General features: G+C 44.4%; 1 protein-coding gene across 1 annotated transcript in view; it reads right to left on the reverse strand.

Moving 5' to 3' along the window:
• Positions 1-15,089: 15,089 nt before the first annotated feature.
• Positions 15,090-26,120, reverse strand: part of Cdyl2 (chromodomain Y like 2) — a 198,720-nt gene continuing 187,689 nt past the window's right edge. Inside the window, exons 6-7 of the mRNA XM_028875701.2 lie at positions 24,691-24,834; positions 15,090-21,664 (exon numbers count right to left, since the gene is read on the reverse strand). Of these exons, the coding sequence (XP_028731534.1) occupies positions 21,506-21,664; positions 24,691-24,834 (303 nt within the window). The 3' untranslated portion in view covers positions 15,090-21,505. The remainder of the gene's footprint in view (positions 21,665-24,690; positions 24,835-26,120) is intronic.

Genomic DNA, 26,120 nt, shown 5'->3' on the forward strand with positions numbered 1-26,120 from the left:
AGACACAGCCCAGGATAGGTAGACAATGCCTCAGAGATCCATTCATCCAAGCAACAGGCATGAGAATAGACCAAACACCTCTCTTCCCCATAGAACTTACATCTGAAGGAGAAATATGGTAAAGGCACATGCCAGTCTAGCATGGGGCTATTGAAAAAGTGTGAGAGGAGGCAACGTTTAAGGAAAGATAAGGCAGATGCCCTCCACCATATATTCTCCATGTGATTTTCTTTTTTTTTATTAAGAAATTTTTTACTCATTTTATGTACCAACCACAGATCCCCCTCTCTTCCTTCCTCCCGCCCTACTCCCCAGCCAACCCCCATTTCCTCCTCCAAAAAGGTAAGGCTCAATGGGGAATCAGCAGAGCCTGGTACATTCAGCTGAGGCAAGTCCAAGCCCCTCCCACTGCATCAAGGCTGTGCAAGGCATCCCACCATAGGTAGTGGGCTCCAAAAAGCCATCTCATGCACCAGGGATGCATCCTGATCCTACTGTCAGGAGGCTCCTTTAAGCAGGTCAAGCTACACAACCAGAAGAGCAATGAAAGAGATACCTTGATAGAGGGAGACATCATGGAGATAGGGAGAAAACCTGGTACTAGGAAAGTTCCCAGGAATCCATAAGTTTGACCCCAGATTAGACTGCCAGCAATAGTGGAGAGAGGGTACCTGAGCTGACCTACCCCAGTAATCAGATTGGTGACTACCCTAGAGCCCTCATCTAGTAACTGATGGAAGCAGATGCAGAGATCCACAGCCAAGCACGAGGCTGAGTTCCAGGAGTCCAGTCAGAGAGAGGGAAGAGGGATTCTATGAGCAAGTGGTATCAAGATCATGATGGGGAAACCTACAGAGACAACCAAACCAAACTAGTGGGAACTCATGAAATTTAGACCAACAGCTGTGGAGCCTCCATGGGACTGGACTAGGCCCTCTGCACGTGATTCTCATAGTGTCGCTTCCTTGGTTTCAGCTAAAGCCTTTTAGTGGAAAGCAGGTCACTATGTTCAGAAGTCCCCCTGCCTGCCACCTAGATACAGAGGCTCAGTATGCCTAGGAACGTTCTCACTCCCGTGTTAACTTTTCAAGAAGGCACACCATGACTTTGAGCTGAGCATGGCCAGGGATATGTCAATCATCTTTCCTTCCTGAACTATGACTTTAAACTGGGAGTACTCAGTTACATGCATCTTAGCTGAATGTGATCAGGAATTACTGACTCACAAAGTGCTTTCCTAGGTGAGTATGTGGACCATTAATGAAAATCCCTGCTTCCTGTGTTCAACAAGGGCACTGCTCTGGGTAATTCCAGTGCTGTCTTTACCTGATACAAGTAACATGTCTTTCTCTAGTCTTTTGTCTTCTGACACGGTTTATTGGCTTCACACTTACCAAAAGGAGAACTCAGTGTGTTCTGTTAGAACAGCTGGACAAAGAGAGGAAAGATCAGTCTTGTGTGGAGAAGCAAGATGGTCACAAAGAAGAAGTCCTTGCACCACTGGTACACTTAGAGACAAGGTGTTCTGCTCAGTGTCCTCCAGGCATCCCTGCAGAGGAAATGTGCAGGGTCACACTTGTGAAACCTCTGTCGAAACACTAGTGTCACTCACTGGTCAACTTTCAGTCCATGGGGTATTGGCTTCTGCTATCTGCCTTGAAGGCATCCAACAAGCATAGGCAGTTGGTGGACCACAGTGCCTTGGACCTACAGTCAAAAGGAAACTACCAGACAGAAGAAGGCAGACCACACAGTCTCAAGGCAGGGGGAATGCTGTCAGAGTGTGCCTCTCAGCAATCATGGTTTTTAGCAGCCTTGGGCAGCAACAGAGCCTGGTTAGAAACTAGAGCCACAGCACACGATGTTACTTAGGAATGTCCTGGTAAGAAAGCAAAGCCAGTTCTCAGACCCAAGAACAGGCATGAGCTGGGTCTAGTGCAATAGATATGAAGGGACCGCCAGGTTCAAGTACACATTTTTTAAGACCAGTCCTGCTGCAGAGACAAGAGTGGCTTCACAATGCATGGTACATGCACCATGGAGATTGTTGAAAGTATTTCATGTCAAATACAGGTGTATTATAATAGCTATGTTTTTAAAACTATATGTGTATATATTGCATAGATATTTAGATACATTTTACATAATACAAATTTTTATATAATAAATAGCCAGTGTATAAAAAGAACTGAGTAGTAAAGGCAGGAGAGAGATGGGGAGAAAATCCAAAGAATATAATTTAGAAAACGGGATGAGAAGGTAGCTCATTTGGTGAAGTGTTTGCCATGTGTCTTGGTTTGCTTCTACTTCTGTGGTGAACACCCCAACTGAAAGTACCTAGCAGAGTGTCTTAGGCACTGTTCTATTGCTGTGAAGAGACACCATGACCATGGCAACTCATAAAAGAAAGCATTTAATTGAGGGCTGGCATACAGTTTCAAATGCTTAGCCCATTATCAGCATTGCAGAGAGCAGGGTGGCAGCATTCATGGTGCAGAACAGTAGCTGAGTGCTATATCCTGATCCACAAATGAAGAGAGAGAGAGAGAATGACTGAAATTTGCCATCAGCTTTTGAAATTCCAAAGTCCATCTCCAGTGACACACTTCCTCTAACAGGACCACACCTCCTAATCCTTCCAAACAGTTCCACTCCCTACTGACTAAGCATTAAAATATATGAACCCATTCTTATCTGAACCACTACACACCATCCCTGGCCCTCATAGGCTTATAGCCATAATATAATGCAAAATATGCATTCAGTCCAGCTTCACTCATCTCTTTATTCTATCTACAGTCTATTACAGTCTCAACACTGTTTAAAAGTCCAAAGTTCAAAGCCTCAGAAGACCCTGAAACTCAAGGCATTCTCATAACTATAAGCCCCTATCAAATCAAGATCACATACTTCCAACATGCAATGGCACAAAACATATATTATCATTCCAAAAGGGAGAAAAGGGGAAATAGTGAGGATATACTGGACTAAAGCAATACCCAAAACCAGTAGGGTAAACTCCCAATTCTGCATCTCCATGTTTGATGTCAAAGTACTCCAATTCTCCATCTCTTTTGAGCTTTGTTGACTACAACACAGTCTCTTAGTCTGGTTCCACACTTGGTCGGCAGTTTTTCTTGACAGGTATTCCAAAATTCTGGCATCTCCAACCTCTTGGGGTCTCCAAGGCAACCCAGGCTTCAGCCTCACAGCTTCACATAATGGCCTCTCCAGGCCTCCATGCAAGGGTTCCCCTGCCACACACCTGGACTCAGTGGCTCTCCTTAGCTGTGGAATACAAGGATACAACTCCTTTCTTGAATCCTTGACTCTAAAGCCAAGACCATGTGACTGAAGCTGCTAAGTTCTACTGCTTTATGGGACTGGAACTTGACCCCTTGTTCAAATACATTTTCACCAACTTAATGTTTTCAATGGTTTCCTTCACTGCTTAAGCTTCTCTTTAATTCCTTTTCACAAGTTGGAAGCTTTAATCCATTTAGCATCAAGATTTTCTTTAAACTTTTTAAAAATATTCATGAGTACTGGACTTGGCTCCATTACACCTCCTGGTGCTCTTTTTCTCCTTAGACTACACAACCCAGAACCACCTGTCTAAGAGTGTCATTTCCCACAGTGGGTTGGTCCTTTCCACATCAGTTAATTAAAAAAAAAAAGTCCAATAGACATGCTTACTGACCAATCTGATGTAGGTAGTTCCTCAACTGAGGTTCCCACTTTACAGATGACTCTTTTGTCAAGTTGTCAAAAGATAACCAGAATACCTCAAAAGCCTGAGACCTACATCCTCAGTGACGTAGAAAAATTCAAACAACAGAATAGTGTTCGGCTAGGGAGATGGCTCAGTTGATAAAGGCCCTGCCATGCAAGCGCAAGGACCTGACTTTGTATCCTCTGTCAGTATTCATGGAAAAGCCCAGTCCAATGGTGTTCATCTGTAACCCCAGGACTTGGAGAAAGAGACCAGCAAGATCTCCTGACTTGGTTGGACAGCCAGTCTAACTTCTAGCCTGAGGATAAGGTTTTGAGACCCCAAACAGGAAATGAAAACCAGAGGTGCTTGGGCTATGCACATACTTCAGCAACAGCATAGTCTTAGTTGTGGCCAGCATGACGAACTGTGAAGACAGCCTGACCTTGCAAAGGGCCACCCAACAGTGCCAAGATGGCAGTGGGCAGATGAGATGGTCTTGTAAGAAACAACTCAGGCTGCTTGGCTCCCAGCAGGGTGAGTCAGCAGCCCTGGCTAGCACTGTTACTCACCAGGAAATAGCACGTGTCTGGAAATTTGGTGACATCTGCAGTTTCGGTCTTATTCAGGCAGGCTCTAGTATTTTCTTTCCTGGCACAGAGCTGTTTCTTGAATTTTTATTTAAGCTGTCTATAGGGAATGCCATTGAAAAGTCCTCACCCTGGATCAGGCTAAAACCACAGGTTAAAAAAAATCTCACAACTTGCACATTTCTCTTGTGGTTTGGTGAATACCCACACCAAGAAAGACTGGGTCAAATGAAAACTAAAAGCAAAACTAACAAAAGAAAGAAAGACCAGGCCAGGAGCCAGGCAAGCATGGAGTTGAGCTGTAGCCAGGTAGAAGTTTCCCTCTCTTCCATGCCCAGCCCTGCTGTGTGTGTACCAGGGATGAAATGGGAAAATTGGTTCTCTAGTTCTGTCATCAACCATAGGAGATACCAATCAGGAAGGACTTGGTGACTTCTGCTTGTCTTGGTCATGAGCATCATTCTGAGACAGGCATGCTTTTACTCTCCTCATAGGCTCTCCTCTCCAGCTCCTACTCCTTATAAATGCATCTCATACCAGGACCAACCAGATCAGTGAACTACTTTCCTTTGAGTTCAAATGTCTGGTCCCAATACCACTCTACCTACCTGCCAACCCAGGATTAAACTGCTGTCCTAGTTAGCTTTGATTGTCAACTTTGCACAGCCTTGAGTCATCTGAGAGAGGAATTGCCTAGATCAAACTAGTCTGTAAGGGTGAATGATTACCTTGATAATTGGTGTAGGAGGGCCCAGCCCACTGTGGGCAACACCATTTCCTGGGCAGGTGATCCTGGGCTAAGCATGAGTTGAAAGAGTGAGCCAGAAGCAGGGTTCTCTATGGTTTCTGCTTCAAGCTCCTGCTTGAGTTCCTGTCCTGATGTCTCTCAATGACAGATTGTGATCTAGAAATAGATGTCAAAAGCCCTTTCCTCCTCTTAAGTTTTCATTTTTTCTGAGTGTTTTATCACAGCAAAAGAAAGGACTCCAGAATAGAGTCCCCAAGAAGTATATTTGCCCTCACCCTCCTTCCTTGTGTAAATGACCTGTGATGTGGAGTAGCAGTTCAAAACTGTAATCCAAGTATCCCCAGGGGTCCCAAGACCCTCCCAGGGGTCCTGCTACTCAGAACCATTGACACATCAATAAAGTTAAGGCACTATCTTTTCTCACTTTAATATGCCTGTATATCTCATAGAATATTCCAGCAACTACATTGAATATAGAACAGACAAAAATAGATTAGACATTAGAGACATTTAAATAAAATAGAAAAGGATGGCACTCTTATTTTTTATCTTAGTAAACCAGATTAGTGTTCATAAAACATTATTCACATTAATGCATAATAGGCTTATTCTTATTTTAAATGACTGACTATTATAATATCTCAATTTAATTTCTAATGTGTTAAATGTTAGTGGGCACCATATACATATATGCATGATCTCTTTGGAATCATTAACCATTCATTTCATAAATATTTAATTGCATAATTCAAAACCCTGATAATTTTAGAAGGTATAACCACAATACCATTCTACCTAAGAATTTCCAGTTCATTAATACTATGCAGCAATCAATGGTCCAATATTTTAGACCATCCCAACACACATTATTTGTTTGAAATAGGATTTGAAGTAGACTGCATATGACAACTAATGACAGATATGTTCCTTAGTTCTCTCATCCCATTGGATTTTCTCTTTAAAATTCATTTTATAAAGTAATACGGTGTTGAAATGCTTTCACATCCTGGACATGATGAATTTCTTCAGAGGAGGTTCTGTGAAGCATATATACTTCTCTATTTCCTAGATACTGGAAGCTCTACTTAGAGGCACGGCCATCTCAGGTTGGTGAAGCCTTTGAGGATATCTTCTAGATGGGGGTGTATTCTACCAAAACAAAAGCACATTGCCTCCAATTGTGTTTCTTCTTAGGGAAGTTCATGGTGAGCACAACCTAAACATGGGAACTACAAAATGGGAGTGAGCTTAGGACTCAGAGCAGAGGCCCAAGCAGGAATGCCATCATCATCTGGCTGTGTGACCTCCTGAAGCCAAGAATCAAGTAGTACTATAAAGTTCTCAGGCCATTGGGCAGATTCATGATGTACACCAACTGAGGCTCCGACATTTATAGGCAATAATGGTAATGGTTTACATAACGTTAATATAATGGCATGACAAACAACCACTCTTGTGATTGCTCTGAGTGGCATGGCTACTTCTGAGGATTTAGAAAGACTAACCTCTTTTCAATCCTCAGATGAGAAACACAAAGAGTGAAATAAGATCTGAGATCTAAAGGATTGCAGCTCTCCATGCTGAGCTCCCCAGTACAGCACAGTGAGAAAACACCTCTTTGCTGATGTTTCCAGGGACAAGTCTTCCTTCTCTTATCTTCCTGCCTTGATTCAGGTAGAGAAACAAGAGTGTGGCATCCTTCCCCAAAGTAGCTACTCAACCCACAGGCAGGGTGTTACATGGTTTTCCCCCTATGGGAAATGGTCGAGAATGTCCAGAACATATTGGATTCTCACAGTCCAGAGGAGCACTATTGTCTCCCAAAAGACACTTGGCCAAGGAGTAGATCAAAGAAGCACAGTCTCCTCAGCACCTCTGAGCTATTGATGGGTTTCTTACAGCAGAAACCAAGCAGGACTATGGTGGGGAAGACAAGTTACCCCCTGCAATAATAAATATTCCAGAGTATCCTCTGCACCCTCCTGCTTTGGTATATCCTGTACCTTGCTGCTATGCCAGCCATTGTCCTGGGGCTTCACTCAAATGAGCTAAACACTTACAACTACACAAAAAGCTGCACATGAGTGTTTTACTAGCACCTTTCAGAACTACAAAAACCTGGTGATGACAAAAGCAACCAGGATGGTCTGCACTAGGGACCTAGATCTAAAATGAACTCTAGTATATCTATGCAGTGACTATTGTTCAGCAGTAGGAATAAATTAGCTAAAAAGACACGGGATTCTCAGAGAAAACTCAGGGGCACACTGTTCAATGAAAAAAGCCCAACTGAAACACCTGATACTGTTTCATCCAACGATGTTCCATTCTGGAAACATCAAAAATGGAATTACAGTAAAAGCCATCCATAGATCACACACAAGTAGAAGAGGGAGAACAGAGAAATCACAGGGGGAGTCTGGAAAAATACCTTCTAGGAGATATAATAAAAGTGAGTACATGACATCACATGTTCACCAAAATCCATAGAACATAAAACTCACCAAGAGTGAACCCTATAGAAAACCATGGGCATTAGTGAGTAATGTTAACCACACTACTGCATGGTGTTATAGAGAGGGGAAGAAGGTGGTGGCAAAGGACCTTGCACTGTCCTCTTACCTTGACCATAACTTTGGATATGTTCTAAGATAACAACCGAGTCTATGGCCTGAAGCTTTCTGGGCCAGAGAGATGAATCCCAGAGTTCAGTCTCGACAACTCTAGCCAGGCTCAGAATCCTGGTCCCTAAAAAGCTGTGGAAGAAGAGTTTTCATGGTGGCCTGACTAAAAATGACCCCCCCATAGGCTCATAGGGAGTGGAACTATTAGGAGGTGATGCAGTGGGTAGCCATTCCAGCTTTGATCTGGAAGTTCCAACCCCCATTGAGGCTTGGGTAAATGTCACACCTACAAGGCTGGGCCAAGAGAGGACCCTGAAGACCCGAGACCCAGATGGCTCTCTTGGTTCCTGGACCCTGGACGCTGGAGGTAGACCAAGCAGAGTTTTCCAGAGAATACCGCTGGGCTGTGCCACACCTTTCCCAGACCCTGTAAACTATCCCTTCACTTGCAAGTTACTCCACAGAATAAACCTCCCTTTTAACTATGTGGAGTGACCTTAATAATTTCACCAATAAGGTGTGGCCTTGATGGAGTAGGTGTGGCCTCTTTGGAAGAAGTGTTGCTAGGGTTGAGCTGTGAGGTTTCAGAAGCTCAAGCCAATTGCAGTGACGCACTCTCTCTTCTTGCTGCCTGCCAATCTGGCTGTGGAACTCTCAGCTACCTCTCCAGCACCATGTCTGCCTGCATGCTGCCATACTTACTGACATGATGACAATGGACTAAACCTCTGAACTGTAAGCCACCCCAATTAAATGCTTTCCTTTATAAGAGTTGCCATGGTCATGGTGCCTCTTCACAACAGTAGAAACCCTGACTAAGACAGTTTCTGTGAGATGGAACCCCTCATTCCTAAGCTCTTTCAGTGGGCTCTAGTGTGCTGCTGCAGAGGGTGAACAGCCATGTTGTCTGTCGTCTTCACCCTTCTAGCTCAAGTGATGAGGTTTGCTCACTCAGAAGAGAACTCACCACCAGCCCTGGAGAACTTGGGTTTTACCAGGGTCTGCTGAGTCTGTAGGCCAAGGTTCTGCCACTTAATCATCTTTCCTTGTTGTGTTGAATGGGTATCCAAGTGAAACAGCTTGAGTCCCATGCCATAGATCGTGCTTACAAAATTGATTTGGGTAAAGTGTATGTGGTGGTTTGAATAAAGATGGCCCCCATAGGATCATATATTTGAATGCTAAGGGAGTGGCACTATTTGTTGGGTGAGGTGTGAGCTTGTTAGAGGAAGTATGTCACTGGGGGTTGGGTTTCGAGGTTTTCAAAAGTCCAGGCCAGGGCCCAATGACTCTCTCCCTTCCTGTTGCTTACAAATGTGGATGTAGAACTCTCAGCACCTTTCCAGCACCATGTCTGCCTGTGTGCTGCCATGCTCCCTGCCATGACGATAATACACTAAACCTCTGAAACTGTAAGCCAGCACCAATTAAATGATTTCTTTTATAAGAGTTGCTGTGGTCATAGTGTCTCTTCACAGCAATAGAACATTAACTAAAACAGTGTATGTAGAATTAGGAGAATGTAGCACAATTTTCCAGAGAGAGAGAGAGAGAGAGAGAGAGAGAGAGAGAGAGAGAGAGAGAGAGAGAATTTGAAATTGTTTCCAAATGAAAAGTGTTGGTTTTTTTTTTTTTTAAAGATTTTGCTTTTATGTATATGAGGGTTTTGCTTGTGTGTAGGGTTTTGCTTGTGTGTGTATGATTGTGCATGATGGAAGTCAGAATAAGGCATCAGATTCTGTGGAACTGGAAGCACTGGGTGTTCTGGGAGCCAAATCTCAGTCTTCTGCAAGAGCAACAAAGTGGTCTTAGTCATTGAACCATCTCTCCAGCCCCTTAGAATGAAAACTTTTGTTTCATTCAAAATCACAAATAAATAAATACTGGAATTCCTGCTCTATTGCTTATCTCTGTATATCTTTGGGTAAATCAATTGACTTTTCTCTGCACCCTGTTTTTTTCCCCTATTAAATGAAGTCATTAAAAGAGCCTGGGTAGGGGCTGGAGAGATGGCTCTGTGGTTTAGGGTGTGTATTTCTATTGCAGAGGATCCTGAAAAAAGAAATTGAAGAAGATGTCAGAAAATGGAAAGATCTCCCATGCTCATGGATAGGCAGGGTTAACATAGTAAAAATGGCAATCTTACCAAAAGCAATCTACAGATTCAATGCAATCCCCATCAAAATACCAACACAATTCTTCACAGACCTGGAAAGAATAATACTCAACTTCATATGGAAAAACAAAAAACCCAGGATAGCCAAAAGAATCCTGTACAATAAAACAACACTGACATTAGATGGCTTACAACCACCTATTATTTAGCTCCAGGGGATGTGATGTCCTCTGCTGTTTGCCAAGGTTACCTGCACTTATGTGCAAATACCAACATGCATTCATTCATAATTAAAAATAAAAGTAGATGTTTTTTAAAGAGACTGGGCACAAATTTACCTTCTCACTAAAGAGCTAGTCTGAAATCAATGCATTCCAAAAGAATCATGTCAGCACAATATGCTGACAGTAGTGGAGATGGAATTTGAACCCAGGTCTATTTGATTCTAGATGTCATGCTCTTCCCAGAATATACTAGGATTTTTGCCATGGTGATAACATGATGAAGGATGTGAGGGACCAGGAGGAAAGAAAGAAGTTTAGAAGCCACAATCATATAGAGAGACAGAGACAGAGACAGAGAGATGGAGGAAGAAAGAGGAGGAAGAGGAAGAAAAAGAAGGAAGGAAGGAATTATAAACTAAGCATCCTGCCTGAATTTCACCTCTTTGCAAGCATTGCTTGTTACCACCAAAATAGCTCAGAGAGCAGCCAGCCCTTGTGTCTTTGCAAATGGGAGTGTAAACAAGTGTGTCTGCACAGGTGGCACCTGGAACACCACACATGCCATGAAGCTAGAACTCATCGGGTCCCCTGTCACCTTGACACTGTGTACTTGCCATCTGTCCAGGCAAAGCCTGAGGCTCTATGTCCCACAACAGCAGCATAGAAGCAAGCACCAGGCTGCCCTCCTCTCACCCAGTGGTCAGTGCTCTGTTAGTGGCACATATATGTGTGTTTCTCTGTATATACAGACTCCAGCTATTTATTTTACCACCACAAATCAGCTCTAATGATTTGCTTCTTAATCTGGGAGGCTATTAAGTTACACCCCACACAAGTCACCATCTGTCTGGGGGATTTCCCTGGGGTTTGGGTCTCCTGACATTCTGAAATTACACAAGCTTGGATGTCAGTCCCTGAAGACACAACTGCAGAAACTCACTGGCTCTCAACTCTCCCCCAGCTCTCACGTCCCTGTTCCTCAGCCACATTTCCATTGCTTTTAAGAAAAAGAAATAATGGTGGATGTCAGGAAGTTAAGACATAGGGGACATTTCCTATGAGTCAGACCTTCTAAGCATTTTCTGTATGGGTTCAAATGAGCTTCATAATTACCTGTGATAGATATAGTAGAGGTCTGGTCTTAGCTGTGTTGCCAGAAAGCTTATGCCCATGATGCAGATTACTAAAGTTAAATGATATATTCTAGACGGTGTTGCCTTTTTATTTTTAATTATACATATGCATGTGTACCTGTGTGTAGGTATGCATACATGAGTGTGGGTGCCCTTGGAGGCCATTGGCTAGAGCTGGAGTTTAAGTGAGCCGTGCAATGTCAGTGTTGGGAACTGAACTTAGATCCTCTGCAAGGGCAGTACAGGTTCTTAACCTCTGAGTCATCTCTCCAGCCTCACTAGCAACATTGGACTAAACCAGATTAGAGATCTTAAATGCAAGATTGTCTTATACCAAGAGATGCCCTTTCCAGTAAAACCCAAGACTCTAACACTCTGGGCTCTGCTCTCTCTAGCCACATCTCCCCACAGTTGCTGCAAATCAACAGCTCTGTGGGCTAAAGTATCATTGATTTATGTGTACAAAGGTTCTTCTGCAAACTTGGTCCAAAGGGTCTCCCATGCCCACCCCTGGGCACTATGGCAGTGGCCCATTCTAGTGTTTGGACTCAGCCTCCTATTCTCTGGGCTGTTGACCCCAAGGTAGCCTTTGCTCCCTGTCCACTTGGTTCCTGGATTCTGCTTCTTGGATAACCGCTCCAGATCAGACTATCTGATCCTCACTTCTGGACACAGCTCCAGGTCCAGTGCAAGAGCATACCTAGATCATCCCTTGTCCAGTACTTCTAGGAAGTGTTTTGGACAGTGAAGAAAAATCAAATCTGTTTGGAACCTCAGCATCAGAAATATTCTAGCCACGATACTTTCTGGAAACTCTTAGGGAAGATACACCAGGACATACACACTCACCAATAGGAAGGCTTCCTGAGAAAGAGACTGGGGGTCCTGCATACAGATGAGGGAGACCTGGAGACCCAAAAAAAATGAGGCAAGATGGCTCCGGCTGCATAGATAGGGAGCTTGTCTGGGGGACATGCTCAGTGGATGCAAGCAGAGCCTTCTCTGGCAAGTCAGAAAGACTTTACCAATGTCCAGGCTTGCTCCTGGGCTCTCCAAGCTGTGCCCAAGACCTACCTATGGCCCACCAAAATATTTTTGCAAAGTTCCAAACTATGAGCCCCAACCCTGCCCCACACACTTGCCATCATTGATAATTAATTGTAAGCACAGTACCAACTGCCCAAATGCATGTATGTGCACGTGTGTGTGTTTAACCCACTGCTATTTTGTTTTAAATAATCTAATATATGCATATATGTAAAGCTCACTTAATCTCCAAAGAGTGAGCATGTGCCAACATGTGTTTTATATATAGATGAAATCTCATGTTTATATGCATATAGCTCATTTAAATAGATCTTGCATAAATTTGTAAAAATTTCATATACATAAGCCCTCACATATACACATATATATGTAAGTCTCATTAAGTCATTACATAGTGACTATACTAATAACTGTTATAAAACTACATATAATGACATATATAACCAAATTTACACGTGGAACATAGATAAGCTTTCAAATAAATACATATATGTAAAAACCTCATTAAATCATTAAATAGTAACTAAATGTTAGCAACTGTTCAGAATATATTTATAGTCATTTATGTATGGCTCTCCTATTTAAATTGAATTTAATTATTTAAAATGACTATATGCCAACAGCTGTTTCATATATTATAAATAATCCAGTTTCAAATGTTAATGTCACATATATTTAAATACATACATACCACAGACACAGATAGGCATACCTGTGTATGTCTGTGGGTATGTGTCTTTGTGTGTGTGTGTCTTTGTGTGTGTGTGTGTGTGTGTGAATCTGTCTTTCTGTCCCTTAACTTTCTAGCAGCAGCAGCATTGCTACCCTTGGGCTAAGCAGGACCACCTACCTGGTGCCTGTGAAGCCAGGCTTCAAGGAGCTCCTGGCAATCCCACTCAGGTCTACCTGCAGCCCTCTCCCACCACAAGTCCCACTCAGGTCTATCTACAGCCCCCCCCCAACAAGTCCTAGAGCCTCCCCTATGTCGTCAGGGGCTGTTCTAGCTGGTCACTGCTCAAGCTAAAGCCCCTGACACCCCTGACCTTGACCTCTCTCTCTCTCTAACTCCACAACCAACCTGCCCATGAATCCCCAAGGCAAAACTCTCTCAGGGGTACAGGAAGGCCACCCCAACCCTTCTGATGCTGTCCTTGCTTCTGCCTTTCTGGATTTCTGCTTTTGTAAAAGAGAAAATCTGTGAAACCATAAGCCAGCCCAGGCCAAGCCTTCCTGAGCTTTCCTGGGCTTTCTGACTCACTCTTGAAGGGAAAGTTCAAGTCCTCATTAATCTCCAAAGCCCTCCAAGGTGCCTCTCATGGGAGACCTGCCCACACATAGAAATTGCTGCTCCAGGAGTTCTAGCTGTGATCTGTGTAACCAGCATCTTTAGAAGAGGAATTAAGAGGATTTCTCTAACAAGAACTACAGGACAAACACACAGAGTAGGGGGAGGGAGGGAGGGAGGGAGGGAAGGAGGGAGGGAGGGAGGGAGGGAGGGAGGGAAGGAGAGACAGAGAGACAGAGAATAGAGAATAAATGAAAATCCTTCCTCCTCATCTTGTGAAGGAGATTAAACATCACCTCTAGAACATGACCCAATTGGGAAAGTTTGTAGTGGACAGACTCCCAACAAGGGGTGATGAAGAGCAGGGGTTGATGAAACAACTCACCTGGTAATTCCAGGGGACTATCCAGTATAAAAATCCATAAAGTCCCTGAGAGAATAAGACATAAACATCTCTAAGGCTCAGAGAATAAAAACCCCTATCCAATCACATTGCCACTTTAGCATGTATGATCTTTCCTGTTCTTCCCACTCAAGTAGACAAATCAGGGGCCTGTCAGTCAGTGATGATGAGAAAAAGTCTTAATCTTGAATGAGTGGGGAACAATGCACATGAAATGCATCATGGTTATCTCTGGTGACAACTGAGTTTGTGTTTGTGACTATGAGAACTGTTACCCATGTGACACAAAAGTGCTGAAACCCATCAGGATTTCATCAAGGATCAGAGGACTACCCCCTCATTAAGCAGACCTAAAGGAACCCCAAGAGGCAATGAAAGTTCCTTTTATAGGGGTAGAAGATATAGCTCAGTCGGTTTGCTTTGTATGCAGGAAGCCCTGGGTTCGATCCCCAGCACTGCATAATCAGGCTTGGTGGTGCAGGCCTATAATGCCAGCACTAGGGAGGTAGGACAAGATCATCATTGCCTACATAGCAAGTATGATGGATAGATTGACAGGTAGATGTACAATGGAATAGTAGGTGGGTGGATGAATGGGTGAACAGCTGGGAGAGTGGGTACATGGTCTTATATAAATCCCTTTCCTGGAATTCATTATCCCAAACTTTTGAAGATTTCTGATACTATCTCTTTTCTGCACCCTTCTCCAATGTGTGAGGCCATGTTTTCGAGGATCCTTCTCCATTTGTCTCTTCATGCTGTGATAGACAAAGCAACAATATTATGGATATGGAAAGATTATCCATAGTGACAGACATCACTGCTGATCATGCAAGGCAGCTAGAACTGTACAAGATTGATCTCTGTGGAGGTTTGTCTACTAAGGATAGAGGCCATGATATTATAGAGTATGATGGGCATGTCAAGGAAGGGATAAATGCCACATCAGATCCTTGAAAAATTGCTCCCTCCATTCTAAAGTCCTCTGGCATACAGCTGTTGCCCCTCTACCCAACTCACTGCCTCTAAACACTAGGAACTTCAGGCCATACCCGGAAGGAGGAGGCAGGGCTCACAGGTACTCTGGAACAAACTCCAAGCCTCCAGAAACTTCTCTACTTGGAAACCACATAACCCATTTGTGACTTTTACAGATGGATTACCAAAGGGGTAGGAGTGGGTGGGAGGGACACAAACAAATGGAGACGAAGTTTCAATCTTTTTATTCAAAGCAGCTTCTCACAATGTATAAATACTGCATATTAGCACACATGAAAAATACAACTTCTAAGGCACCCAGAAATATGTTCATATACGTTACAGGACCATTCACAAAGAGTGGACGATTTGCTCCAGACAGTCAGCATTTGATAAATCAGAAGATTATTACCCTCAGTACTGCACCCAGTTTGGGGAAAATATTTACAACATGGAGAATGGGCCAGCTATACCTGCATATAACTCTATGAAGGACTCATACTTACAAGTATCCAGAACTAAAGACTCTCCTGTGAAAATCTGGCAAAAGAAAACTAGTAACCTAGCCTGCAAAGGTATCCATGGATTTTGGTGTGTATGCTACATCCATGATCAAACCCAAATACTCCTAGGGTGAGCTGGATACGTTTTTGGTAGCCTGCTTCATTATCATTATCAGAAGTTTGGTAATAAGCCTTACCAATAGAATAGCACTTCTTCAACATCAGTCATCTCTGGATCAGTTAAGAAGTCAATGATATCATCATGAATGAGAATGGGGCATCCCCTGGTGGGGGCACTGAGGAAAATTCCTGCTCTACCAAGCAGGACGTGGAATGGTTTGATGAGGAACTAAAGAGATGGACATCTGGCAGTCATAGGCTGTATCCCTGGAGACCTGGCTGCAAAACTTCAGCTGGAGGCCCACAAGCAAATGGAAGAGTCTACAGTGGTCAGACACCTGGTGGGAACCCAGAGCTCCACTTTATAATGGGATAAATAAAAACTTGAGACTATACAGCAGAAAACACCCACCAGAGATACTAAGTTCCAATCTCAGAAACTCTCCTTCAGAGCCTTTTCAACAAGATATTCAACTTCTCTGCATGGCCAGTCAGGGGGAGCATGAGTTTGGGGGAACCAAGGGTTCCTTTGTGCCATGAAGCTCACACATCTGGACTCAGATGTGCCTACAGTATATGAAACCCATGCTTGGCTGAAATAATGGAATTCTTTGGTCCTTGGTTTTATGAAAGGCAATTATTTTTACAATCTTGTTAATATAGACATTAGAAAATAACTTCAAGCTGGAACTAATGGCACAATGGCAAATTAAATACTAGATGGAAAACTCTACACCCTCTGAACTTTCCAGAGTCAACTTAACAAGCTCTAGCATCAGACTAGATGTTGGGACAAAGAGGTGAGGCCAACCCAGAGATGCAAGGCTGAATCTTAACCAACCCTCGATGTCAGGTCTTCTGACTGACACATGTGCACATGCCAATCTCAACCCTAGTGGCTGAGAAGGCGACTTTGGACACTTCCTAGAGAAGGGGCACATGCTTAGCCACACAGCTCTGAACTCAAGATCCTATTTCAAGGGTTGATATGGAGAATCAGCTGGCGATGGCCAGAGTATCACCTACCAAAAAAAATGTAATTTAATTTTTGAGAATTAACTCTATTAGATTCCAAGATACACAGGGCCCACTGCTGATAAAAGTTGCCATTTCTGTGCCACTGAATCAGCCCTGGATAGACCAGCTGGCCTGCTGCACATGCTCTGCATCTTCAGTACGTCCCTCCTGCTGAACTCCAGTCTAGTATGGCTTGACACACGGTTCCTCACAGAAACACCAAGGACACACGGCAACGCCAATGATGGAACAAAAACCGACTCCAGATTGTCTACACAGTAAGACTCTTATGTAAACTTTGTTAACATCTCTCAGAGAGTGCTGACTTCAGCTACCCTGGACATTTTTCAGGTCACCCACAAGGAACCTGGGTTCCCCACCAGGGTCGGAAGCAGGAAAGGTCATTTGTTTAGGACAAATGATGAGTCAGCAGCCTTCCTTGTCACTATCTCTGAACCATGTGACTAGAATGAACGTGGTTCAGAGGACCTGTCCTGGGTCCAGTCTTATCAGCCAAAGACATTCACCAGGGAATCCACCTGGTCCCTGCCGCCGTCAGCTCCACCGCTCTCTACAGATCAGCCACGAGCGACTGACAGACTGCACTGAGCCCACCAACATGGCTTACATGGAGGAAACAACCCGTATTATCCTTTTACTTACTTATTTATTTTTTGCAACAACCTTAAGGCTCTGTTCACAACTCCGCCAACTGCCACACAGTGAGAATTTATGGGGGAGGAAGGGCTTGAACTACTCACGTAGTTTTGAAGGTCAGAAGGATTACTGAACCTAATGGTAAGGCTTATTCCACAAATTCAATACATTTTCAAATTAGATTTCAAATGCGATGACTTCTAGAAAAAAGAAAATTGACTGGATTTCTTGATGTAAGACTATTTGATAAAAAAAAAAAAAAATTGGCACCAAACCAGTATGCGATATATTGTTTTGAAGGAAGAAGTGATATTAATGGAAAAGATTGCCTAAAACGCATGTCCTAATTTACCACAGAAATATAAAAGTTTATATTCTGAAAATATATATACTGTATTAAAGTCTAAGCATTTCAACAAAAACCCGCAGAAAGAACTAAGCGGCACTTAGCTACAATAACAACAAAAAACACACATGCAAGACAAGCCCCCAAAGATGTATCTGCAAAGGCAAAAGTGTAGATTTCCAAGAGTTTACAAAACCATTTACAGAGAATAAAATAATATACTTAAGAAATCTCATTTGGAGTCTTAAATACTGTGTATATTAGTGAGGGCATTTTGACTCATATATACAACAAATCTAAGTATCTTAATACAGAAACACAGGAGAGAAGCAAGCCTTCCTTCTAAATGTTCCATAGGAAGATTTGAGGATGTTTCTATTTAAAAAAAAACAACAACAACAACTTCTATAGAAACTAGATTGAAAAAGTGTGTGAATGGGACTAAATTCCAAATTTAAAAGAAATTACAAACTTCTAAAGAGATTTTTGAAATCAGCAGTTAGTAGTGGGGGGATACAATTCAGCATTCAGTGAGGCTATTTGTAAAAGAGGGATTCAGAGATAAAACTGCATTGTTCAAAGTCTACTGTGATTATTTTCCCATCCTCATATCGAACAACACATGGGCAACTCATCTTTTCACACTTCTGAGAGGACAATTCCGAGTTTGATCTATGCCCAAGAATAATATTTTAAGTCATTTCTAAGCTTCCTTCACGTAGTTACTTCATTCTCAGCATACACGTGTTTCCCCTCAGACTTTATTTCTAACCAGGAAAGGGTCACCTAAATAGAAGAGTATCCACATTACAAGGTGGCTTCCACATGTTCTCGTGGTCTGGCCATCTCAACCACAATTCTTCAGAAGTCCCCCAGGATCAAGGCATCTAACTCCAGCAGTATCATATCATTATGCCGGAAGTTGCCATCACCAACATTATGGCAGACACGGGGAGTCCCGAGTGGCTTGCTAGAGGGGACTTTGACTCAGAAGCAGCACTCTCTACTTCTCACCCACAGCTGTCATTCCAAATTGAAAGGAACTCTAAGTTGGGCCTTCTGAGACCATTTACAATTCCTTAAAGACTTACTCAGGCCCTAGGAAAGGACAGCATGGGAAAAGAACAAGGGAGGTAAAGGGACAAGCAGGAGGACCTCAAAGGCAGAGAGAGGACACTGGGGTACAAGACAGAAGATGGAAGCCAGCACCCTCCCTCTATGAAGCTTTTAGGGTAATCGGAACACAACCACGGGGCTGGTCCCTTCCACCCCAGCTCCATATGCTGGAGGTCAGCTGCATTTCAACTATACACTACCCCAACAGCTACCTTGAAAACAGCCATTCCAGTGGTTCAGCCATCCCTGCAGCAGACTGACTAAATGATGTGTGCCCAGGTAGCAGAACTACCTTATTGAAAGGACTTTTTGCAAACAGACAAAACACAGTCTTTTAAAACTAGCAGTGTGAATTCCACCTTGGAAATAGTCCCATGTCTACCTCAGTCACCACAGGCTCTTGACACATTCAGAGGTTTGGTGCTCCTCAAAGATCCAAAGCTGAAGCAATTCTGATTGTATCAACAGGGATCAGAGATGGATGCTGATAACAGGAATTTCTAAACATCCCCTTCCATTTCCAGGAAGAATCCTGACCCGTTGCCTCCCTATGGACAAAGCCGGCTTGATGAGAAAGCACAGGGGGCGGGTCCTATAGAGGACGCAGCAATAGTGAAGAGTCTTGGAGACACGTCCAAGAACAAGGGCTATCTTAGGGGTTTGGAGGAAATGCACATGGAACTCATCTAATGGGGATGTCTCAACAACAGGCACCGGGTAGAATCAGGTGTTCTCCTGTATGAACTCTCTACACCCAAGTCTACGGCTCCTCCAGTGCTCTACCGGGACACCAGGGAGCCGCAGGCTTCAGTTCCATTTTCGCATGACTGAACATAGCCAAGGCGGCTGTACCTCCAGGCTCCTCATGGCCAAGGTGGCACAGGCTGAGAGAGAATGCAGAAGCGAAATTCCTTTCTTCCTGAACCCTTCTGACCTCCAACGCTTTCTGTAGTGTGAAAGGTCATACTAAGGCTCACAAGGCCAAGTCCATGTGGGAGCCACTGTTTAGAGGGCCGCTTCACCAGTTCTCACACAAATATCCAGCTACCTGTGTCATTCAAAGCTCAAGGCCACACACTCCTTCCACTTGTGACTGGGGTAGCCATTCCCATCAAGTGCAGCCAGAGAACCAGCTTCCCCTCTTTGCAGCCCCCCCACCCCCCCTCCACAAGCTGTGCAACTCAGTGCTGCCTCCCATCGTCTCCAAGGAAGGGCTTTTCAAGAAAGATTGGGAACTCAGAGAGAGATGAAGAGAAAGAACAGAGGTCAAGGTTGGAACACATCTAGAAATATCCAGGCACCCTGATGGTCTAATTTTCTCTGGGCACATGATCTCAAATAGGTTTGAGGCACCAGGCACAACGGGTCCCTTCCATTTCCTGACTTTTCATCAACTCAAACCCAAACTCCACCCACGCAGACCCAGAGACTTGAGCTGGATCACACAAACACAAACACAGCTATTGGAGGCCTCCAGTAGCCCAGGGCCACTGAGGCAAGGAGACCTCCATGCTGGATACTGCTCCCTTGTATTCTCCCAGCTAGAAAAAAAAAAAAAAAGAGTCATTGTTCAGGCTCCTGGAAGTAAAATGGTTTGGACCCTACAGAAACTCCTGAGACCAAGTTTTCTTTCTCAACACTCCCAGAAGGCTAACCAAGACATTAACATCTATATTGAAGAAAGATCTCGGAAATCCAAGCCCATTCCTCTATCCCAGAGCAAAAGAATGTCTCACCCTAGGCAAGATTTCATCCTGAAATAGGAATGCACCCCCATCCTTTCTGAATATCACACATTTAAGCACGGGGTCCTGCTTTGAGACCATTTGGGGTAACAAGAGTCCTCAATTCTCCTTAATGACAGTGAGTGACAGAGAAAAAGCCACCATGACTTGTCCTAAAAACAAGACTGGAGAACTGGCATCACGTTCTAAGAGTGGCAGGGAGAGGATCTGACACAGCGTTGTTCCTTTTAAAACCACAAAACGTCTTCCATTCTCATCTCTGAACTTTCCACATGGCTCATTGCGGGAGTGCACCAAACGGCGTGAACCTTGAATAGTATTTGGTCCAGGGTAGTATGAAAATAAGATCTGTGTGAACAATAGACTTCATAATATATAAACAAAAATAAATAAATAAAATAAATCCCAATACAGAAAAAAATTTCCTAGTAATCCATGTTTTTGCAAAACTAGCTTTACATATAATACACATAAATTATCAGAATTTCCACTTACATTGTTTTAAAAATATATATTTAACAAAACATTTCTAAATGTACAATATCTGGGTTTGTAAATCACTCAGCTGGGTTTTAAGACCAAGCCCTAAGAGTCACACCGCATTGCGTTGCATCGGAGAGGAGACTGAAGCCGGGCCTAGGGGGCCTACAAAGTCACGTGTTAGTCGCGTGCTTGTTGGTCTGTGATTCCCTAAGATGATTGTCCCCTGGTCCCAGATCATTTCATCAGAGAACCGTGATGGCCTCATCTCAAGTTGGAGGCACTGTGTAGACACAGCCTGAGTCAGGAGGATGGGGGAGGTTGGTCTTCCCCTTCTGGACCATGGTGGTGGAGCGTTTCAGCTGGTGGGGAAGGTCAGCAGTGCCCGGCAGAGCCCTGGGAAGCTGTAACCCTGGAAAGCTCTAGGGCCGGCCGGGATAGGGACATGGGGAGGCCAAGGGTACTGCATTTCCCACCGTTACACAAAATCAAACCAATGAGAAACAACCAAAGGACACGAGGAATGGACACAATCCTAGGTGTAAAGACACACCCTGACAAACTCTTGGCTAGGGTGGACCCTGGGCTCCGATGGCAGAAACACAGGGCCCAGCTGGAAGTCGGGTACCCTGGAGCAATGGGGCTCCCAGGCTGGGGGCCTTCAGACTTCATAGATTTTGTCCTGCAGGTAGCTGAAGAGGGAGTCCAGGCCTTTGGATGAGCTCCAGAGCTGCTTCAGCATGAGGCATTCCTTCTCATTAACGTCTTCCAGTACTGACTTCAGGAAGCTTCGGACCAGGCATTTGGACTCCTCTAAAACCTACAAAGAAACACATATGTTGGGTCATCCAGCCTAGGGCTGAGGTCTGTGTCTATAGCCTTGTGGTGTCAACAGCCAGGGAGGGGATTCATCTTGAGCCTGGGTCATCGGGTCTGTTTACTAACACTGTCCTGAATGGCCTCCAGTGGTCAAGGTGTTGAGCCTTCTACCCACAGGATGACTTGGGGAGAGAGGCATGGTACTCAGGCCACAGAGCCTTGCTTTTTATCCAAAGGTGACATATAATCAGTACCATTTCCATGTGTGTGTGTGGGGGTATGGTATGCATATGTGTAAAAGCCTAAGATCAACAACATCTTCCTCAACTGTTCTTCATGTGTTTTATGAGACAGGGTCTCTCACTGAATCTAGTACTTGCAGACTAGGTAGACTGGATGGCTGGTGAGCTCATGAATCTGCCTGTCTTTGCCTCCTCAGCACTTGTGCATCTATAGATACCTACATATACTACATATACATACAGTACATATACATATAGTTTCTGGAGTATCAATCACAGATCTCCAAGCTTGCACAAGTACTTTACTCATGGAGCTGTGCCCACAATCTCTTCATGCTATTTTTCAATGGATTTCATGACAAAGTTTGTAAAACATTGTTTTGACCCCACCCCATAACATGAATGGAGTCATTTGTATGACCTGTCAGGAAAAAGAACACCCAACCCAATGGTCACTGTGAACAGAGAATGAGGGGATGAGCTAAGCTAATGGTTATCAGAGTATCCACAGGATGCAAGTACAGTCACACCTCCATGAGGCTTAGCAGTAACAACAGTAGTATTGGGTAACATTGTAGTATTGGGTAACAAGAACTACAGCAGTCATTTCCATAATAATGGCTGCAATCTGTAATAATCATGGCAGTGAATAACAACTGCATACATTGTAGAAATGATTTTCAGCAAGCACTGTATTAGTTGTGGTAATGAGCAATAATAATCATAACAACCAAAATAATACCTATACTACCAACCAGCAATGATATAATAAGATGGGAATAAGGAGTAATGCCAAGAAGCACACTGATACTAGAGTAATGAGGGGTAGTAATCACAGTAATAAGCAATAATAATCATATTATTAACAACCAAACCATGATGACCAGGCTCCATGAAATATTCCCCCCATCTCCTTCACGTCTCTTAATTGAAGGTAGTTCACACCTTTACCCCCATTGTAGATGGAGGACCTTGAGAAGGTAACATGTCCTGGATCATTCAACAATGGTACACAAGGAATCTCAATCATCAGACCACGATATTGTGTTCACAAGGGTTAAGGTTGAGATTCTCATTGTTCTAAGCACTTTGAAACAGACAAAGCAAGGGGCAGACTCCCAGGTGCCAGCTGTCTGGAAGGACCTTACACTCCAGCATGGAGGTAGGAATAGAGTGGAGACCCCGAGCACCTCTCCTCCTAGAATCTTTTTCTCCTAAGAGGCTGCAGGCTTCACTTTGCTGCAGTCCTTTCTCAGGAAAGTACATAAATTTCCAGGGTCTATAGTGCGGCTGCAGGGTTTTCTCCTGTGTGGGTCTCTCCCACTGGTCCCCTCAGGTGTCCTTTCAACAGCTGCTTCATCTTGCCCAGAGTGCAGATAATACCCCAATGCAGCTCAGGCTTCCTGCATCCCCTGGGCAAACTGGCCACAGTCAATGCTTAGGTGCATGTGGACTTCTGGACTTCCTGCCTCCTGCCTCCCATACCCTTGCTGTTTCCTCTGTTGGAGCTCTCCCTCTGCCTCTCTGTGAAGCTGACCCTCATGTGGTTAAGCATGTCTGTTTACTTGGGAGTATATGGTTTCCTGGCAAGATTTTCAGAGCTGAAAGAGGGAGAATCTCAGAGAAAGGGATAAGTAAATAACCCAGTCATTAGTTCAAATCGATAAGTCACATGGTCCATATTCCAATGGTGATCACCGTTACTGTCATGAGCTGCACTACTGTTAGGGTGCACACACACACACACACACACACACACACACACACACACACACACACACATAGTAGGTGTTCAATAAATAAATGGCTGAGGAGAAGAGGCTGAGTAGATGCCCATGTCAACAGAATCTGGACATCTAGGTGGGATATTTGGGGAGGCATAAGGCATGTGATGCAGGGGTGTGGCCCACAGACTCAGCCCTGCACTCCGTTTCTTAAGGACAGTGTACAGAACCTCAGCCTTCAGTGTCATGTCTCATTCGGGAACTGGCCCTGAGGCTCGAGTCCCTCTTATGCTCAGAGTCTCAGTCATGAAATCAACATCCACATTTAATTAAAACCTGGCACCTCCATGGAGGTGTGGTCCATCCCTTCTTTAGCACATCTCTGTAGTCAAAAAGTGACATTTAGATGTGTCAAGCACTAGGCAGACAGAAAACATAAAACACAGTGGCAGTGTGCTCTGCTCTCTCACCCTGGGCTGGGTTCATTCCTTGGCCTGTGTACTGCCCTGGGCTTTCCCTTCCTTCAGAGGCTTTAGCTTGGTGCTTCTATGAGTGCTCAGGGCTTTCTCTTAACACAGTGCTTGCTTCTCAATAATAGATCTCTCCCAGGAGCCTCTTCCAACTGGGCATGGAGAAGAATATACAATACCCTCGGCATCTTCCTCTAATAAGTTGGCCTTCTGGTACCAAGAAGCAGTAGATGCCACACTGCAGAAAACCTCTCGCTGACTCTGCAGGTCCTCTGGGGGACTGCAAGGATGGCTCAAGTCGTCACATAGCATGAGGACCCGAGTTTGATTCCCCAGAACTCACGGAAAATGCTGGGTCTAGTGGTGCACACTTACAATCCCAGCAGGGGGGATGTGGAGACAGGAGGATTGCCTGGGGCTCACTGGCCAGACAGTCTAGCCAAAAGTAAGGAAGAGATGACTTAGGAAAGGACTCCAAGTTGGCCTCAGGGCTCCACCTGCATTCACACACACACACACACACACACACACACACACACACACACACACACGTCTATTTATAAGGACAATACATAAACAACAGGGACTCACCACAGCACTGCAGGATGCCATCTCCTTCACCCGCAGCATGACTTCCTGACTGAATGTCGTGGGCCAGAAGACCTGGGACACAAGACCCCGGCTGCATGCCTCCTGGGCAGTGAGTTTCCGCCCACAGAACAGCATTTCATTGGCCTGAAAGAACAAAGGCGGGAGAAAGCTGAGGGCACCGAGCTCTGCCTATGTCCCCTTAGGGAGCCCTGGAACAGCTGAGCAAGAATGCCTCTGCTCTCTGAGGCAGGATTCACAACCCAGGGTCAGATACACTGTGTGAAATGCATACAAACATCTGTCACGGCTTTCATTAAAGTGTCAAAAGAAGCCAATGGATTCACTGAAGCTCCATGAACCCAGCAGTACTCCCCTGCAGTAGCTGACCCTTGGGTGGGTATGCACAGCCTTTGAGGTTCATTTCAGTGCTAACAGCCTGGCCCTGCCATGGTCTAGGAAGGAGGGGGTGATCTACCTACATGTTAACACTTTCCAGCTAAGACAGCAAGACAAGTTCTTCTTCTCAGGAGAGAAATTAGTTTATGAGGGGAGAAGGAAGGGATGGAGACAGAGCAGGAGGGGAAAGAGATGGAATGAGGGAGAGTAAAAATCTTAGAAGAACCACTAAGCTCTAAAAATAATAAGTCGATTAAAAGTATCAGCAGCATTAGGAACCCAAAGATGGGAACACCAAGGTGGAAAAACATCACCCAGTGGCTTGGGGGCACAGACACTATGTAGTTATGAGGAGTGGAACATACCCTCCTTGGCTGGGCTACCTCTGTATCCCACTCCTCAAAAGATTTCCCTCTGCTTTGAAATTGGTGGCTACCACACACAGTGCTATAGGGGCTTAAGTGTTCCCCAGAGTGTAAGGACTGGTCCTTGGCTTGATTCTTTGGGGGAAGTGGTGAACCTTTAAGAAGTGGAGTGCTTGGCAGATGGATTCGGCCACTGGAGGCAAAGTGTACCCTTAAAGGGGTCTACAGGACCCTCTCCTTCACCAGGAAAGAACAAAAGGAACCACACAGAACTCGGCTAAGAACACATGGCCTTCAGCCCATGTTTAGAGTCACAGAAAAGACTGGAGGTGGGAAGGAAGAGATGAGGCCAACATGGCTTCATGTTGATGGCCATAAAATCGAGAAGGAACCGACTGGACAGAAACTGACATGAGTGGGAGCATGTGGCTGATGCCAGTGGTAAAGTGACCTCCCAGCTCCGTGCCACAGCCAGTGAGGCTGAGAGCCACCTGAGACATCCTAGTGTTCGAGTCCACATGGCTTCCAAGTCCCAACCTGTTGGCCTACTCCACACAAGAAGTGATGCCTCAATCGGGCCAGGCTGAGAAATAGGAGGTCACTGGGAACAGAATGGCCATGTCCTCGAAGGAAGCTGGGAAAAGTGGCATCTAGCTGTGAACATGGACG

Source organism: Peromyscus leucopus, chromosome 5, assembly GCF_004664715.2.
Source record: "Peromyscus leucopus breed LL Stock chromosome 5, UCI_PerLeu_2.1, whole genome shotgun sequence".
Taxonomy (NCBI): domain Eukaryota; kingdom Metazoa; phylum Chordata; class Mammalia; order Rodentia; family Cricetidae; genus Peromyscus; species Peromyscus leucopus.